The sequence below is a fragment of the Hyphopichia burtonii genome (genome assembly GCF_001661395.1).
Source record: "Hyphopichia burtonii NRRL Y-1933 unplaced genomic scaffold HYPBUscaffold_1, whole genome shotgun sequence".
In the NCBI taxonomy this organism is placed as follows: domain Eukaryota; kingdom Fungi; phylum Ascomycota; class Pichiomycetes; order Serinales; family Debaryomycetaceae; genus Hyphopichia; species Hyphopichia burtonii.
In genome coordinates, this window is record NW_017963728.1 from 470,152 (window position 1) to 488,805 (window position 18,654).

Consider the following 18,654-nt stretch of genomic DNA (forward strand, 5'->3'; position numbering starts at 1 on the left):
CTTGCGGGATCTTCTATAAAGGCTTGATAGTCAGCATCCACATCAATATGATTACAATTCATCAGATTACATCAGATCAAACAATGCAAACCTTCAAACTTAATAACGGTGCTACTATTCCTGCCATTGCTTACGGCGCAGGAACTGCTTGGTTCAAATTTGGTCAAGATCAAATTGATACTAAATTAGTTGACACTTTGAAATTGGCCATCAAGAAAGGCTTTACCCACATTGACGGTGCTGAAATTTACGGAACCAGTGGTGAAATCGGAGAAGCTATCCAACTGGTCCCCAGAGATCAATTGTTCATCACCTCCAAGTATAACACTGGGGATAGTCTGTATACCATTCGCAGTGCTTACGAAAACCCTTACCAATCTTTGGTTAAAGAATTGGAAAATAAGTTCAAGACCCCTTACGTTGACTTGTACTTGTTACATTCTCCATATATTAAGAAATCATTCCATGGAGTTAGCTTGGTTGAAGCCTGGCAGAATTTAGAAAAATTGGTTGAGGACGGATACGCCAAAACCATTGGGGTTTCAAATTTCAAAGTCGAGGACATTCAGGAGATATTAGACTCCAACCCCAAGATTAAGCCTGCTGTTAACCAAATTGAATTCAATGCTTATTTACAAGAACAAACTCCAGGAATTGTCAAATATTGTCAAGAACACGATATTTTGGTTGAAGCTTATAGCCCATTAGGACCATTGTCAAAGGGTAAACCAGGACCAATTGACGACTATGTTGAAAAATTAAGTGGAAAGTATCATAAAGCAGAAGAGCAAATATTATTGAAATGGACTTTACAACAAGGTATTTTACCAATTACCCTTTCAACCAAAGAAGAAAGAATTGGTAAATTTCTTGACATTTTTGATTTCGAATTAACTAATGAAGAAATTAAACAAATTAGTGAATTGGGTAAACAAAAAACATTAAGACAATATTGGACTAAGGAGTATGGCCACTATAAATGAATATCCTTGGATAACTGTTTTAATTCCAAGATGTAGTAATGTATACAGATTATAGGTACATAATACATGAGAAATAAGGTTTATAACTGTTGTAATGATTTCCGCTAATCAAACTCTTATTTCAGAGATGGCTGGTCATGATGTAATTGACAAACCTATATTAGGTAATTAAAATAAATCACCCCATCTGCAATCAACGATTTTTCCATTATACTTTCGGTACGTTAAGCACATATTTAGTACAAGTTTTAGTTAGAGTATCAAATTTCAACTGTCAAGGATATTTTTTAGTTATTGTATTTGAATACAATAGCTATCAAAAAGAGTGAAAGCATAACACGAATTAACTAATTTCCTCAGATTGTTAATCTAAAAAAGTTAGTTAGCGCTGCATCAGCTGAAATCCGTATAATGTCTATTGAGGATTTCTTGGGGTATGGCATTGTAGTTTGAAGGCTCAATAATATAGGCTATCGGTTTAGACTACACTAGCGGAACCCCAATTTCTATTGTTTTAAATTTTTTTTTACTACAACCGTTTTGAACAAGATTAAACGATATTATAACACTAAAGTTAATCGATATTATAATACTAAAGTTAATCGTCAATGGCTAACGGCATCGTCTCTAAATTAGCGAACGACAACCGTTAATTTTGTGAATTTACATTAAAAATAAACAATTAATGAGTTACAAAATTATATTTAACTAATCCTACTTACAATAAACGTAATTGCTTCGCATCTGCCGCTGCCCCAGTTGTAGGTACACAATGCACTAACAGCCCCTTCTCGTTAATAGTTGACCTTCAGGTGGATTACACGTTTGCAGTCACATCAACTAATTGATTAATTACTTCACCAATTTGATTAATATGATTATTCAAAACATTAAATTTGGTGAAGGACGGAAATTCAAGTAATCCATTCAGTTGATTAATGGTAGTACCTGGAGGGAACTTATTATTAATGATCATTTGATTAATTAAATTTTCAATATTGATATCGAATTTGGGGAAAAAATTTTCAATTTTAGTTAAGTAAATTGATTTATAGTAAAATGGTAAATTAGCAAGGTTATTTTCAAGAAAATTAGATATTAATTTAATTTCATTGAGTCTAATAATCTTATTAAAAATTGGGAAGGTTATTTTAATTGATTCGATAAAATTTTGAAATTTTTCAAAACTTATAAATTGATTATTTTGATAGATTAATTCAAAATATTCATTAATTGGTTCTTTATCAATGGTCAAATTGGATTCTTTAATATAAGTAAGAAGTTTCTGTTTATTAAAATCACTCCCATTAAGTAATAAACAGATTAATATTTTATATTGAATATCTTTAATTAACCAATTAATTGCTTCATCATCTTTATTATTTAAATTATTTAATATAATCAATTTCTTATTAACCAACTCAATGAATTTGAATTCCTCAACATTAGGTGCTAATAGGTATTGATAATCAGTTAGCAAATCATTATATTTAATTCTTAAATATAATAATTCATCATTGGGTGATTTTAGTCCAATTGATAAATTATTAACTTGGATTGATTTGAAATTTTTCTCCACTCGTTGATAATTTATCGATTGGCCTCCGAAAAATAAGTGTAATTGAATTTGATATATTTGTAACATTATTGATAATTCTTTATCTTTTGCATATTTTTCAAATGGTAATCGGTCCACAATTTGATCAATATCAGTACAATACGGTATCAATGAGCATAAGTACTGTAACTCAATCAACTTGGACGTGTTGGGAATCGAGTCCCGCGATAACAATCGATCAATCGTGTTTAATGAATGTACATTATCAGTCATCTTGCCCTGGGGATGTAGTAGTTATTCAATAGCTAATCTTTTTTCCTTCTTCATCTTTTGATCCCTGGTCACGTGCATGTGCTTGATTATGTAATGGCACCTTATCAATACCCTTCCTACTCTTCTCTACTAACTTACTCTGCTCCTACTTCTCTACATCTCTACTCCTCTAGTGGAACCCTTGATACTCAATGCCCTAGTGCCTGTTTCGTATGCACTTGCTGATTTAGTCAGGGTATGATGCTCTTCTGACAAATAAACGATTGCACCAATACTGAATGCTAATACTGATTGCTAATACTGAATGCTATTACTGATTGCTATTACTGATTGCTAATACTGATTATGCTAATACTGATTATGCTAATACTGATTATGCTATAACGATTATCCTGATACGATTATCCTAATATGGGTATACCAATACAGTTAACAATACGTTATACCAATGCTACACCCATACTGGTAAGGCCAATTCTGATTATACTGATTAATATACTGAATATGCTTTGGTACACGAAGTACTGATTAGTTTTGGTACACCGATTATACAAACCTTGGTACCCTTAAACTGATCAATAGACTTGGATATTACTGCTTGGTTGACTGCGGACTAACAGAATGCTATTGATCTTGGCCAGCTATGATCGTTACGTACTGAAATTGTTCTGCAAGCCGAGTTTGATCCAGATATTGTTCCATCACTCCTTCCCAATCCTGCCACCACGAATTGTCTTGGACGTTCCTAATTCCTGCTCGTGGAATTGTCCCGTTCCTCCTCATGGACTTTTCGTACTCGTACCCATTGACTTTCTCGTTCCCATTGAATCTTGTCGCACTCGTTTACCTCGTATAAAAATCCGTCGAATAAAAAGATGAGTTATTCCTCCTACTTCTTCAAGTTAGTTGTGTTTCCTTAACATTCCCAGTATGAAGTTCCTTACGTTCTACCTTCCGATCATTATAGGTTTCTTTGCCTTTTTAGAAGTATCTTTTAAAACTTGGTTACCCAACCATTTTGTTTTCGATCCCCAAGTATTACTGAAGATTTGTAATGATGCTATTGCTAAAAACCCTCAAGGTAATACGACTCAAATCATGATTGACATTGTTCCAGAATTGCAAAAAGCTTATCCAAATTTGATCAATGATTTAAATTTTGACGACTGGGTTTTCAATAACGCCGGTGGTGCCATGGGGAATATGTTTATATTACATGCTTCAATTTCAGAATACCTTATTTTCTTTGGTAGTGCTACCGGTACCGAAGGACACTCTGGAGTTCATTATGCTGATGATTATTTCACCATTTTGGCTCAACACCAAAAAGCTGCTTACCCCCAATCCTTAGAACCAGAAATGTATTATCCTGGTGATCAACATCATTTGAAAAGAGGTCATGTCAAACAATACAGTGTCCCTAGCGGTGGGTATGCTTTAGAATTGGCCCAGGGTTGGATTCCAGCAATGTTACCTTTTGGAATGATTTCATTTTTAACCTCAACCTTAGATCTTTATACTTGTTATAGAACCTGTTTATACACCGGTAAGGACATGATTCTCAACTTATTAAAGGGGAAATTCTAATCCTTTTGCCAACTTCCCTGACCTAAATATATTCGTCCATAGATTTATATATACGTCTATTTTGCAATCGCACTGCGCAGGGGTCCACCACGGGTCCACCCTACAATAATAGTAAACCAGCAGCAACATACTTCCTCACCGGTATCTATACCAGTAACAGTGGCAGTAGCAGCGGTGGTGGTGTTAGCAGCAGCAGCAGCAGCAGCAGTAGTAGTAGTATTGGCGGCAGCAGGAGCAAATGTACCGTATACCTCGATGGCTCGAGTAATCTTGAGAATGACATCGAGATTTGTTTGTTTTTCATTCGCAATTTACTACCTATCTAAGTAGTGCTTATCATATAAATACTTCAAAAATACTTCAAAATCTTCAGCAACTCTTCTTCTTTTCCATTACAGAATTTGAAATGACTCCAAGAACCAGTGTTGATGAATCGTCTCATTTATTGAGCAATTCTGACTTTCTCCAAGATGATGTTGTTGACGAACATGAAATTTTAAGTTATGTTCAACAAAGAAGAGCATCGATTGTTAGTGCTGGTACAAATCATATACCAAATCATTTCCATACTTTGACTAGTCATAAGTCTAGATCCAGTTTACACGATAATCATTTACATCATTTGAATTCAAATTCATCTTTTTTACAAAATGATTTAGATATTAGTGAAATTTTATCAATTAATTCTAATAATTTAATAAAAGAGCCAGAAACCAATTTTAAAACTGAAATTCAAGTTTTATTAAAATATTCTATCCCACTTATTATCACCTTTTTATTACAGTATTCTCTTACTGTTGCCTCAGTCTTTTCAGTTGGTAGATTGGGATCAGTTGAATTGGCTGCGGTTAGTTTATCATCCATGACTGCTAATATTAGTGGATATGCAATTATTCAAGGGGTTTCTACATGTCTTGACACCTTATGTGCACAAGCTTATGGTAGGGGTGATTTCAACACTGTTGGATTACATTTTATTAGATGTAATTATTTATTAATGATGTTATATGTTCCAATGTTAATATTATGGGTATTTGGATCCAAACCAATATTAACCATGTTATTAGGATCTGATTCAAGTAGATTAATTGAATTGGCATCAAGTTATTTGAAAATTTTAAGTATTGGTATTCCAGGATTCATTATATTTGAAAATTCAAAACATTTTTTACAATCACAAGGAATTTTCCATGCATCAACTTATATTTTAATAATTTGTGCACCATTAAATGCATTTTTAAATTATTTGTTAGTTTGGAATAGTAAAATCGGATTAGGTTTTATTGGTGCTCCATTATCAGTTGTTGTAACCAATTATTTAATGTGTTTTCTTCTCCTTTGTTATATTTTTTTAATTAATGGTTATCAATGTATACCAAGACAATCAATTTTCAATAAGGTGATGTTCCAAAATTGGAATAAAATGATCAATTTATCAATTCCTGGGGTTCTAATGGTTGAAGCTGAATGGTTAGCTTTTGAAATTATTACATTTAGTGCATCTAAATTTGGTACTGATATTTTAGCAGCACAATCCATCGTTTCCACTACTTGTGTATTATTATATCAAATTCCATTTGCATTATCAATAGCTGCATCGACTAGAATAGCATGGTTTATTGGAGCAGCATCGAAAAAAGCCGCCATTATTTCAAGTAATGCTACAATCTTATTATCATTAATTGGAGGGTTAATTAGTGGAGGGTTTCTTATTATATTTAGATCATTTTTCGCTTCATTATATACCAGTGATTCAAATGTTATTAAAATAGCATCTAAAGTTTTAATTATTGGATCAATTTATCAAATTAATGATTTTTTGGCCGCTTCAACCGGAGGGATCTTAAGAGGACAAGGAAGACAAAAAATTGGAGGAATTCTTTGCCTTATTAGTTATTATTTGATTGCATTACCATTTGCGTTTTTATTTGCATTTTATTTTAAATTAGAATTAGTTGGATTATGGTTAGGGATGATCATTGCATTATTTTTCGTTAGCATATCTCAATGTTATTGTGTTATTACAAGTAAATGGGATCATATTATAAACGAATGTATTAATGAAGGTATATTAGAAGATGGAATAAGTATTGATGCTCATTCAATTGTTCCATCAATGAGTTCTTCCCATATAGTATAATTTTACTTTTTGATTTCTAAATGGCTAATTTTCAAATTAGCAGCATCTAATTCTAGTTTATAAGAGTTTATTAATAAATCTTTTTGATTACAATCTAATAAAAGTTCATCGCAGAGATTTTTAATTGATGGATCAGTAGTTATACTTTTAATTTTATTAATTTTATCATCAACATTTGAATCTTGACTCGTTTTCAATTGTTTATATTTCAATAATAAACTTTGGTATGATTTATAAAACGCATGATGATTTGATATTTCTTCAATGAAATCTTTTCGCAATTGGTTATATTTTGCTTCAAAATCATTTTTGTCTTCCTTTTTGTCATCACCATCTTCCTTTTTGTCATTCTCATCCACTAAATCATTCAAATCTTTTAAAAAATCATTTTGATTGTTCAATACTTGTATAGAATGTTTCAACTGCCTATTCAATTCTTGGGTTCCCACTGGAATGTCAAGATTCCCAGGGGTGCTTACAGGAATATTTTCAAATAAATCATTATACCTCGATGATTCATCGTGCCTAGTATCCTTGGTTTCATACTTGGTTGTATTGTATATGGTTTGATTATAATCTATAGTCGGCTCGTTCGTTAGCTCGGAGTTCTTACCAAACACCGAAGAGACAAACTTGTTCATCCCCAAAGCAGGTATTGAAGTCAACTGGTTTGCAAAAATGAAAAAGAAAAAAAAAAAAAAAAAAACAAAAAACAAATCAAAATAAAAATAACATCCAAAACGCCAACCTGTAAAAAACCGACTATCCCTAATCGAACCACAGAGTACAAACACTCGTAAAAGGAGAATCATATATCACTAGGGAAATGCAGGGAATTTACTTAATAAGAAATAAGGAAAACACGCCTCAATTCAATAAAACCGGGTATGAGTTATTGAATTAGTCCAACATTCCCAATAGCGAGATTATTGGAGCGTACATAAAGTAAGGGGCAAAGAGTAAGTTATCACGAAAATGTGAACGGCAACCATACTTGTGCCTATAAGGTATACACTGCCTTGTAGTATAGACCCTAATTAGATAAGACTAACACGATTAAATAAATTGACGATGTAACGGTAGATAATCCGAGAATGTTATTGAAAATGTTATACAAAAGGCTCTACAAAAAGCATACAAAAAGCTCAACAAAAGGTATACAAAATGCTAAACAAAATGCTAAACAAAAGGCATACAAAATGTTATTGAAAAGGTTATACAAATGCTAATTTACTAGACCATGCATTTAATCGTCAAATAGGAAATACCAAACTTTATTGGGATTAAACGTCATTAACCAGCCATTTTCAAAATGGTCATTACACCATACAGATCATCCAATAGATTAAGCCATTATACATTGATTAAACTTTGTCGAGACGAAAAACAATAGTTGACGGCCTCAATCACTAAGTTGAAAAAAACATACCAATTTTGAAAATCAAAATAAAAAGAAAAGTTAAAGGCATCGACTCTCTCAAGTGATGCTTTCAACGAGAAATCGATATGGGACAATGTACCATGTACCAATTCGTAACAATTAGTCAGGCAACAGAATACTTACATGTCCCACAAAATGGACTTACATCAATCGTGTGGGTTTAAGCTTTGTTACTTTGTTACTTTAATCTATACAATAGCTTATTATTACTAGGTTTAAAAAACAAACGAACCAAACAAACCAAAAAAAAAAAATGATTTTTTTTGATTTTATTTCTTTTAACATACATCTAATCATGATGTTGTTACGTTGAAGGAACAAAAACAAAAAATTCTGCCAAATATATATTTAATTAGTTTCCTTTCTCTTAGTTTTAATTCAAAACCTTTAAGTATATCTACGAACGTTCTTTTTTTTTGGTGTTTTTTTCTTTTTTTTTTTTTTTGGCAGGTTTTTTTTTTATAACTATCATAAGCTTTTAAAAAAAAAAACTTATTTCGATCTTGTATATGATATATATGATAAAACTGCTAGGAATTGAATATTGGGGGTTTTTTTAAAAATTATATTCTAGATATTCTTAGTTATTGCATTTTCTTTTCTTCTTTCAGGTTATTACTTCATTTCTAACTAATACACTTTCTTTTACAACCGTTTACCGTTTTTTACAACCGTTTTCTTTCACTTTTTTTTTTTTTTCATTCATTTTACTTTTTCACTTTCTTTTTTCATTCTTATTTTTATTTCAATTTTAAAGCTATTTGGTGGGACTTTTTACTTCAATAATGTTTGACATACCGAAATATCAAAATAACCCAGTTGGTTATAAATATAATGCCGTTGCTCAATTTGAAAATGATTTTATTAAAATTAACCAATATGAATATCCCAATGAATTATATAAACTGGAATTACAACAACATGATAAATCATTGAAAGAATATGATTTAGAGATATATCAAACTTTTTTAGAAAGTTTAGAAATGAACAAACCAAACATTGAATTATATAAACAACAACCATACTTGACATTTTCAATTAGATTGAAATTAATTGACTTTTTATTGAAAATGTCAATTAGATTGAAAATATTACCATTTGTTTTTTATAAAGCAGTTAAAATATTTGATAGATACTGTTCTAAAAGAATTGTGTTATTAGATCAATCCCAGTTAATTATAACAACTTGTTTATGGTTTGCATCTAAATTACAAGGTGGGAATAATCATTTTATTAATTTGAATAATTTAGATAAAGTCAATTCAATTAAATCAATTAATGATTTAGGATATGGTTCTGGTGGTAAATTTAAAGGTCCAACTGAAAGATTTAGATTACCAAAATTACATGAATTAGTTAAATTATGTGGTGCTAAATGTAAATATGATCAAGGGATGTTTAAACAAATGGAATTACATGTTTTATCAACTTTAGATTGGAATTTTAATGATCCTTCAATTGAAGAATTTTTAATTCAAAGTAATGATTTTAATTTAATAAAAGAAAATGAATTTTTCAAAATTAAAGAATTTTTAAGTTATATTTCATTATACTCATACGAATTGATTGATATAAGTATAATCGAGTTATCAAAAGTCATCATTGATTTAATTAACGAAACCCTCAATTTAGATTATAATGATCATTTCCATCAAAAAATTAACTACGCATTATTAAATGAAAAAAATTTTAAAATTGATCAAAATAAATATAACTTCATCAAGAAAAATTTAATTAAATCAATTTTAAACTCTTCAGAATTCATTCTTAAATTATTTAATTCCAGAGGTCCCCAACAATTTTTTTATTCCATCTTATCAATTTATAAATTCCCAAATCAATCCAAATTAAATACTCCTCCTTCTTCAAATACTTCCTATAATTTTCAGTCCCCAACCTCTACCCCATCAAATCAAGGAGTCGCAGGGGTAGTTGTATCAAATCATCAGACTCATCATCTTCCTACAGTAAGTCCTCAACCTATTTTTAAACCAGTAGTTTTACAAAACTTACTGAAGTTTAGTCCTTCGGTTGATTTACCTTCAAATGCGAGTATAAACTATAATAATCAACAACAATTCATTCATCCCCATTATTCTTATGCAAATAAATTCAATATCCAAAATAATACTAGCCAAACTAGTTTAAATTCCTCCATTTCTTCAGTTAAAGATCATGACTACAATCTGATCTTCGAATACGATCCTAGAAAATTGGGGATATCAACCCCTCTAAGTGATGAAGAATCTCCAATGTTACCCTTAGTCAAACCAGTACAAAACGTTCATTCCCACTAGCCTGGAGTAGGACTATCTTCCATTTTTGTGGCTTCTATTTTCGGTTTTGCTGTTTTTTCTGTTTTTCTGTGTTTTTCTTTTTTTTTCGCAGCATTCTTTTTTTCCCGTTTGCCTTTTATCGTTATTCGTTTATTGTTTCTACTCATTACTAGTGCTACTAGTCCTTACTTAAAAAATGGAAAAAAATTTAAAAGACTACCTTTCAAAAAAAACCATAAAAAAAAAAAAAAACTCTTCCTGTTCTCTAAAAGCATTTTTTTTTGATAATACCTTATATATACCTTTAAATAACCTCTACATAATACCTCAAAATGTATTTAAACAATTGAGTGCCTTCTGATCTTGTAAGGCGTGCCGCTGCGTCGTTTTCTACTTTATTTTTTGCTGCTTCCGCTGGCTTTTAAACAATGCAGGTACTAGTATGTGCGCAACCTGCAAATACCGCAGGTAACATGCAAATGCCAGCACAACCCGCAAACAAGAAAAGCCCCAAGATGCGCTTTGCAACCTGCAGAAAGCCGCTGGGAAAACCTGCAAACCACCGGGCGATAAGCTGCAGTTTTGTAACCTGCAAATAACTCGAGGACAACCTGTAGCTTGGGTAACCTGCACAATTCCCAGCAGGCGAAACAATCGGCCAAAAACCCGCACACCAGTGAACACGCAATGGTAGTGTCCCCTGCTACACACTGCCTACATCAAAAGATGGAACTTCCAAAAAAAACTAAACAACTACCCGTTCTTTTCATTAATCCAAAATGTTTGTACATCAGTTGGTATTACAAATTTGCATCTTATCCCAGATAGTCTTATGTGCCCCCAGTACAAAAGAGTTGGTGGGGACCTGGTCGTCAAAATCGAATACTGTTTTCACCGGACCAGGATTTTATGACCCAGTTGATGAATTGATTATCGAACCAGATTTACCCGGTATATCTTATTCTTTCACCGAAGATGGCCATTTTGAAGAAGCGTTATACCGTATCACCTCCGATCCTCAAAATCACTCTTGCGCTGTTGCTTCCATAACTTATCAACATGGTACTTATGATTTATTATCAAATGGTTCGTTAATCTTAACACCAATTGCTGTGGATGGCAGACAGTTGTTGAGTGATCCTTGTAATGGAGATAGTGCCACCCACTCCTCGTATACTAGATATCTTCAGAAAACTTGGTTCAAAGCTTTTAGAGTCTATTTAAATGATTATCATGGTAGATATACTTTACAATTGTACCAATTTGATGGTTCTCAAATGCAACCATTATTCTTGGCTTACAAACCTCCTTTAATGTTACCCACTTATGCATTAAACCCAACCGATAAAGCTTCAGAAACAAAATCAAGTTTAAGAAAAAGAGTTAAAAGATCTTTGGAAAATCAATACAGAACTACCGCAGTTAAATCCTCAAGTCACGATAACTACGATTTCTTCTGGTGGACCGCAGTGGCCTCTATTGGAATTGGTTCTTCAATTCTCTTCTTACGTTAATTCTTGTATTAATATATTCCTTCATATTTATAAATATATTTCGTAGTCTAGTTTTATATATAGATATGTTTTTGTAGTGCGCGAATCATACTCCCACTATTTTAAAATGAGTGTGTCACTGATAACGTATAAACCGCCACCATCTTGTTCTTTATCGATAATGTCTTGGTTTAGTGGGAATTCAATTTCAGTTACTGAATTGGACTCGAAGATCATCGAAGCTACTTCAGAATCAATCCCCAATGGTGAAATCGATATTTCAATTGCTCTAGAAATCACCGATTTAATTAGAAGTAGAAATTTACCCCCAAAACAATGTATGAGAAGTTTAAAGAAAAGATTAACCAATACTTATAATAATCCTAATTTAATCACTTCTACCCTTAAATTAATCGATTTATGTATTAAAAATGGTGGTTATCATTTCTTGGTGGAAATTTCTTCAAAAGAATTTATCGATTATTTAATTGATTATATCTTTAAAATTCATTATAATACTAAGGATTTTAAAGTTCAATCAAATAATTCAAAATTGGCCGTTGGTGAATTAATATTGAAATTATTAAAAGAATGGAGCTTTTATTTCCAAAATAATTTACAATTAAATTACGTTGAAAAAATTTATAAATCTTTACTTAATCAAGGTTTCCAGTTCGAAGATTTAGATCCAAATATAAATCAATTATCTTCCAACTTCATCGATCTGGAGGCCCCTCCAGACTGGGTCGATAATGATGAATGCATGATTTGCTACGACGCTTTTTCAGTCTTGAATAGAAAACATCATTGTCGTTCTTGTGGAGGCGTTTTCTGCTCAAAACATAGTCTGCATTCAATCCCCTTGGTCCATTTGGGTCTTTTGGAACCGGTTAGGGTTTGTGATAACTGTTATGAAAAGATCAAATTGAAAAATTCTGGCAATTTACAAAAAATTCAAAATAATAATAATAATAATACTAACGATCGTTCGGTCGATTTAGAAAATGATGAGGACGAACAACTTAGAAAAGCAATTGAATTGAGTTTAAAAGAGTCAGGTCAACAAGTAGCTGCTCCTGCTCCGGCCCCTGCTGCCCCTGCTGCCCCTTCCCCTCCTCAACCTCAAGATGATGAGTCGGAAGAAATGAAAGCTGCAATTGCTGCTAGTTTAAAAGAGTTCGAAGCTCAAGAAAAATTACATAAACAACATGTTGAACAAGAAAATTATTTGAAGAATCAACCTCAACCTCAGCCTCAACCTCAACCTCAACCGGCTTCAGATTTTTATGCTAATTTACCATTTGATAATAAACCTCAACAAAATGTTCCGCAACAACAAGCTCAACAAGTTCAACAATTTCAACAATTTCAACCACAGCAGCCACAACAACCCATTTCAGAACAACCTACGAAACCACAAGTTGAAGATTTAAACCAGCAAGAAGAAGAATCCATCAATTTATTCATTACTTTAATGAATAATACTAAAAACGATGCATCAAAACAAAATAATATCATTTATGATCGTAATTTAAGTGAATTACATAATAAAGTCATTCAATTAAAACCAAAATTGAATAAGTCATTAAGATTGTCAATTGAAAGATATGATCATTTCCTCGAATTGAACAATAAAATCTCAACCATTACAAGATTATATGACCAATTTTTAGAATCAAAATTGAACCAAGCTTATAATAACCATTATATCTCCAGTTATCCACCTCAGCAATCTCAACAACCAACCGGTCAAAGATTACCACCTCAGCAAACAAACCCTTACGCTGCTCCATATCCTTTGGAAGAACTGAAATCTCAAAATTCTTTAATGAATTCTCCCCCAAATCATACATTACCTACTCAACCTTCTTCATTTTATCCAAATTCTCAACAAGGTAATCCCAGTTACCCATCTAACTCTTCAATCCCAACTCCTTTTGATTCTAATGAGCATGAGTACAATCAAGAAAGACAACAATCTGCATACCCTTCGTATCCTACTGCTCCATCGTACCCTCCCGAAGATAGTGATAGCAACGAAGAAAGTGATAATGAAAGCGTTGAATCCAGATACCCAGCCTTACCTGGTCATGATCAAAATACCAACCCTTCCCAATTACCAAATTCAGACCCATCCCAATTATCAAACACCTCTGCCCCCATCGATAACCAACCTCAAAGAGTCCATTCAGTAAACACAAGGTATCCTCCAATTGAAAGAATTGATTCAGAATTCAGCCAAGTTTCATCTCCTATAAATAACCTACAACAAGAGTTACCGTCAGTGCCCCATTTCGACCAACCTCTTCTGCATTCAAGAACCTCAAGTTCTGCTACAAGTAAACATCGTGTCGAACCTGAACCGTTGATTGAATTATAGAACAACCGGCATTTAAATTTGCTTTTTATAGTAACTTCAAATAAAAGGACCTTTTCGTATGAGTTTTCCCTTGCGGTATTTTCAATTGGAATCTACAATTGATCAATTGACGTTCGTCTTGTAAAATTCGCTCATCAACAAACTAACCACTACTGTAAATCCCTCATTCACCCTCCTACTGTTGTTTTTAAGAACTTTTTTTTTTTTTTTCTTATGTAGCAAACAAATTTTTTTTTTTTTCAGACATGAAAATTTTGAGTAAAAAAAAATTAAGCTGAATCACTTTCAGTATTTGCTTCTTATTGATTTAATCATTACCACTGACGTATTTAGATAAATACCTCAACTTCTATTGAATTAGTTTCAAGTAATTCGTTCCTTTGATTTTATTATACTTTAATAAGTCAAAAATAAATTCCTGCCCTTTATAAGTTTCTAATTTTCTACGAGAGCTGCCGCTTGAAGTCCGATAATATAACTTACTCACCAATACCGTGAGTAATTCTTTCCACCCTCTTTTAAAATCCCTTGAACTAATTATACGTTTGCCCTTTCCATTAATTGAAAACCATTTGTGTGTGGGTAATTTACTATATAAACTAAGTGATTGAATTCCAACAAGAAGCGAAAAGCAAAATCTTAATATTAAGAATACATTAGTCTAATTACACACTCATAGAGATAAAAATTTCCAAGTTATGACCCCATCTATTGAAGTTTTCCAGGATGATTCAAGACAATTTTTAGAATCTAATTTTATTGATCATCCGATCAAAAATTCTGAAACAACTATCAAGGTCAATAAAGATGTACAAGCCAACCAACCAAGTACGTACTTGGTTGGAGAAGCATTGTTGAACCACATTGCCACTATTGATCATGATATTTGTGAAGCTGGTGAGGAAGATTCATTTTTCGTTGCAGATATGGGTGAAGTTTATCGTTCTTTTTTAACTTGGAAGAATAATTTACCACAAGTTCAACCATATTATGCCGTTAAATGTAATACTGACCGAAAAGTTATCGAATTGTTAGGTAACTTAGGAGTTAATTTTGATTGTGCTTCAAAAAATGAGATTGATACTGTTTTAAACTTGGGTTTTGATGCTAATCGAATCATCTATGCCAATCCTTGTAAAACCAATTCTTTTATTAGACATTCACAAGAGTCCAAAGTTAATTTAACAACTGTTGATAATTGTCAAGAATTGTTGAAGTTAAAGAAATTTCACCCAAATTGTGATATTTTAATTCGTATTGCAACCGATGATGAAACTGCTCAATGTAGATTATCAACCAAGTTTGGATGTTCAGTCAATGCCGCATTGACTGATTTATTACCAATGGCTAAAGAATTAAATTTGAATGTTAAAGGTGTTGCATTCCATGTTGGATCTGGTGCAAAAGATTTAACTTCAATTTTCAAAGCAATTAGAGATTCAAAAAAAATATTTGATATTGCTATTCATCAATTTGAATTTGATATGTCAATTTTAGACATTGGTGGTGGATTTGAACATGAATCTTTCAATGAATCATCAAAAATGGTTACCCAATCTTTAAATCAATTTTTCCCAGGTGATTTTATCAAACAACATCAAATTAAATTGATTGCTGAACCAGGTAGATTCATGGTTGCAAATGCTTTCACCTTGGCAACTCATGTCATTGCTCGTAGAGATTTATCCAATGAAATTAAATCGACTACTAATATCGAAGCAATGATTTATATTAATGATGGTGTTTATGGTAATTTGAATTGTATTTTATTCGATCATTATAATCCAATTCCATACGTATTAACCCATAGAAACAAATCATATTTTGGATTTGAAAACGATGCCAATGGAAAGGGCAATCATCGTTTTTCAATTTGGGGCCCAACTTGTGATGGTTTAGATTGTGTTTCTAATGGTTCTAATTTAATGGCTAATGTTGAGGTCGGTGATTGGTTATACTTCCCAAAACTTGGTGCCTATACCTCAACCGCCGCTACTTCTTTTAATGGTTTCAAAGCAGTGGCTCATACCATTTATGTTAGCTCTGAAGACCTTTCAGATTATGGTTTTTGATCAATTAATACTCAATCTTTCTGTATTTTTTTACCCTTGTTGCACCAATTTCATCAATGTTTACTCTATATATAACTGCTACGTATTTTCCATAGTAATTCATGGTAATTCAAGCTATTTCAAGCTGTTTCCCAATCATTCCCAGTAAGTTCTATTAGTAGTATGAGGTCCAAGTCTAGATTCTGAGTTTTTCGTGCACTAATGAAAATGTACGGTCTAGAGTCAATCGGGAAAAAAACAAAAAAAGATGATTAAAAAAGAATCATCATCCTTCACACGAATGAATCACTGATACTTTGCAAAACACAGGGTAAACCCACCACGACAGTGAGCTTTAACGTTATTATACCCAGCTACATCAGCGTTGATCTAATTCCCAGGCCGGCTCAAGTCTATTATTGTGTTGCAACGCGCTCAAACGTCTTAACAATATAAATTGGTTGCCACGTCCATCTATTTGATTACCGATTAGTTTAAACAACAACATCATCAACATTGGAAAAACTGGTTGAATTCATCTCCATAACTCTTAACTGTTTTATTTATTGAAAGAAAAAAGAAGCAAAATGTCGTATAATAGCGATAGCCAAGCAGCTGAAAACATACATAAAATAAATAATGCTTTGAAAGCATTGCATGAAAAGGAAAGTATACATGGGAAAGATTTTTCTGTTTATACAACAGAAGAAGGGGAAACTTTATCGACCAAGGAAAGAATCTGTACTAGTGTTGATGCACCAGCAACATTTAAACCAACTGATGAACAATTGTTTTTACCAAATGGTTTACCGAATTGTGAATTTTTGAAAAATCATTTTATACATGAAGGAAGATTACATGAAGAACAAGCGATTAGAATATTGAGAGATGCCACTGACTTATTAGCAAGTGAACCAAACTTATTAGATGTTCCTGCTCCAGTTACTGTTTGCGGAGATGTCCATGGTCAATATTATGATTTAATGAAACTTTTTGAAGTTGGTGGAAGTCCTGCAAATACTTCTTATTTATTTTTAGGAGATTATGTCGATAGAGGTTCTTTTTCAATTGAATGTCTACTTTATTTATATTCTTTAAAATTGAATTATCCTGATACTCTTTGGATGTTAAGAGGTAATCACGAATGTGCTCATTTAACTGATTATTTCACTTTTAAATCTGAATGCTTACATAAATATTCCTCCACTTTATATGAAGAATCTTTAAGATCATTCAATGCCTTACCCTTGGCTGCAATTATGAATAAACAATTTTTCTGTGTTCATGGTGGTCTTTCTCCGGATTTAAGAACTTTAGATGATTTAATCAGAATGGATAGATTTAGAGAACCTCCAACTAAAGGTTTAATGTGTGATTTATTATGGGCTGATCCAATTGAAGAATATGATGAGGATAATATGGATCAAACATTCGTTAAGAATTCTGTAAGGGGTTGTTCTTATGCTTTTACATATAAAGCTTCTTGTCAATTTTTAGAAAGAACTGGATTACTTTCAATCATAAGAGCTCATGAAGCTCAAGATGCTGGTTATAGAATGTATAAACGAACTAAAACTATGGGGTTCCCATCTTTATTAACTATGTTCAGTGCTCCAAATTATTTGGACAATTATAATAATAAAGCAGCAGTTTTAAAATATGAAAATAACGTCATGAATATCAGACAATTCAATGCATCTCCACATCCTTATTGGTTACCCCATTTTATGGATGTTTTCACTTGGTCATTACCTTTTGTTGGTGAAAAGATTACGGATATGTTGGTTTCAATTCTTAACATTTGTACTGAAGAAGAATTGGATGAAGATACTCCATTTAATAATGAAGATATTAATATTTCAAGTATTAGTAATTCTCCAACCTCAAATCCACCATCTGTTCCAATTGATCAAACTCTTGAAGATAAAAGAATTGCCTTGCGTAATAAAATTATTGCAATTGGTAGAGTCTCTAGAATGTATCAAGTTTTAAGACTGGAATCTGAAGAGGTTGCTCATTTGAAACAAATGAACAGTGGTATCTTACCAAAAGGTTCATTACTTAATGGTAGTGAAGGTTTAAGAAAAACTATCTCTTCTTTCGAAGAAGCTAGAAAAGCTGATTTGGAAAATGAAGCTATTCCTCCTCCTCCTGAAGAATTAAGAAGAAGAGAAGCTCAAAGAAATTCTAAAATTAGAAAAGATATTGAAAATAGTGAAAATAATAGTCCTGTTTTCCAAAGATTAATAAGAAGATTGTCTCAAAGTTGATCTAAGTTATATAGTTATCATTACCAATTAATACGTTCTTTGAGCTATTCAACGTTCTCTTAATGGGTTTCTTCTTACGTATGTATTCTTTATGTTAAGTCACACTTTGAACATCCGTACACCCGTAGTCCGAAGCATCAAAACGAAAAAAAAGCTATATATACGATAACCACATGTTGGATGGATTTTAATTCACCTAAGA

At 32.2% G+C, this 18,654-nt stretch overlaps 10 protein-coding genes across 10 annotated transcripts; 8 read left to right on the forward strand and 2 right to left on the reverse strand.

The window, feature by feature from the left end:
• Nucleotides 1-83: 83 nt before the first annotated feature.
• HYPBUDRAFT_154528 (aldo/keto reductase) lies at nt 84-983 on the forward strand (the record flags this gene model as incomplete). Its single annotated transcript, XM_020222047.1, has 1 exon — nt 84-983. One exon carries the CDS (start codon nt 84-86, stop codon nt 981-983), a length of 900 nt encoding a protein of 299 aa, XP_020078537.1.
• Nucleotides 984-1,668: 685 nt separating this feature from the next.
• On the reverse strand, nt 1,669-2,820 carry HYPBUDRAFT_8846 (uncharacterized protein). The gene has a single exon (XM_020223818.1). The coding sequence runs from the start codon at nt 2,812-2,814 to the stop codon at nt 1,801-1,803; it is 1,014 nt and encodes a 337-aa protein (XP_020078538.1). The 5' UTR covers nt 2,815-2,820; the 3' UTR covers nt 1,669-1,800.
• Nucleotides 2,821-3,744: 924 nt separating this feature from the next.
• ERG2 (C-8 sterol isomerase) lies at nt 3,745-4,401 on the forward strand (the record flags this gene model as incomplete). The annotated part of the gene is made up of 1 exon (XM_020218151.1): nt 3,745-4,401. The coding sequence occupies one exon, from the start codon at nt 3,745-3,747 to the stop codon at nt 4,399-4,401; it is 657 nt and encodes a 218-aa protein (XP_020078539.1).
• Nucleotides 4,402-4,807: 406 nt separating this feature from the next.
• Nucleotides 4,808-6,541, forward strand: HYPBUDRAFT_154531 (uncharacterized protein; the record flags this gene model as incomplete). Its single annotated transcript, XM_020222048.1, has 2 exons — nt 4,808-4,823; nt 4,872-6,541. 2 exons carry the CDS (start codon nt 4,808-4,810, stop codon nt 6,539-6,541), a joined length of 1,686 nt encoding a protein of 561 aa, XP_020078540.1.
• Nucleotides 6,542-6,543: 2 nt separating this feature from the next.
• On the reverse strand, nt 6,544-7,244 carry HYPBUDRAFT_164100 (uncharacterized protein; the record flags this gene model as incomplete). The annotated part of the gene is made up of 1 exon (XM_020222647.1): nt 6,544-7,244. The coding sequence occupies exon 1, from the start codon at nt 7,180-7,182 to the stop codon at nt 6,544-6,546; it is 639 nt and encodes a 212-aa protein (XP_020078541.1). The 5' UTR covers nt 7,183-7,244.
• A 1,604-nt stretch (nt 7,245-8,848) lies between these two features.
• Nucleotides 8,849-9,808, forward strand: HGC1 (cyclin; the record flags this gene model as incomplete). The annotated part of the gene is made up of 1 exon (XM_020224015.1): nt 8,849-9,808. A coding segment is annotated over one exon (960 nt), but the record flags the coding sequence as incomplete, so codon positions are not given.
• An 866-nt stretch (nt 9,809-10,674) lies between these two features.
• On the forward strand, nt 10,675-11,818 carry ROT1 (Rot1p). The gene has a single exon (XM_020220392.1). It carries the CDS (start codon nt 11,038-11,040, stop codon nt 11,770-11,772), a length of 735 nt encoding a protein of 244 aa, XP_020078543.1. The 5' UTR covers nt 10,675-11,037; the 3' UTR covers nt 11,773-11,818.
• Nucleotides 11,819-11,932: 114 nt separating this feature from the next.
• VPS27 (ESCRT-0 subunit protein) lies at nt 11,933-13,591 on the forward strand (the record flags this gene model as incomplete). The annotated part of the gene is made up of 1 exon (XM_020223860.1): nt 11,933-13,591. A coding segment is annotated over one exon (1,659 nt), but the record flags the coding sequence as incomplete, so codon positions are not given.
• Nucleotides 13,592-14,449: 858 nt separating this feature from the next.
• SPE1 (ornithine decarboxylase) lies at nt 14,450-16,203 on the forward strand (the record flags this gene model as incomplete). The annotated part of the gene is made up of 1 exon (XM_020219451.1): nt 14,450-16,203. Exon 1 carries the CDS (start codon nt 14,830-14,832, stop codon nt 16,201-16,203), a length of 1,374 nt encoding a protein of 457 aa, XP_020078545.1. The 5' UTR covers nt 14,450-14,829.
• A 290-nt stretch (nt 16,204-16,493) lies between these two features.
• Nucleotides 16,494-18,452, forward strand: CMP1 (calcineurin catalytic subunit A; the record flags this gene model as incomplete). Its single annotated transcript, XM_020222648.1, has 1 exon — nt 16,494-18,452. The coding sequence occupies exon 1, from the start codon at nt 16,770-16,772 to the stop codon at nt 18,450-18,452; it is 1,683 nt and encodes a 560-aa protein (XP_020078546.1). The 5' UTR covers nt 16,494-16,769.
• Between the last annotated feature and the right edge of the window lie 202 nt (nt 18,453-18,654).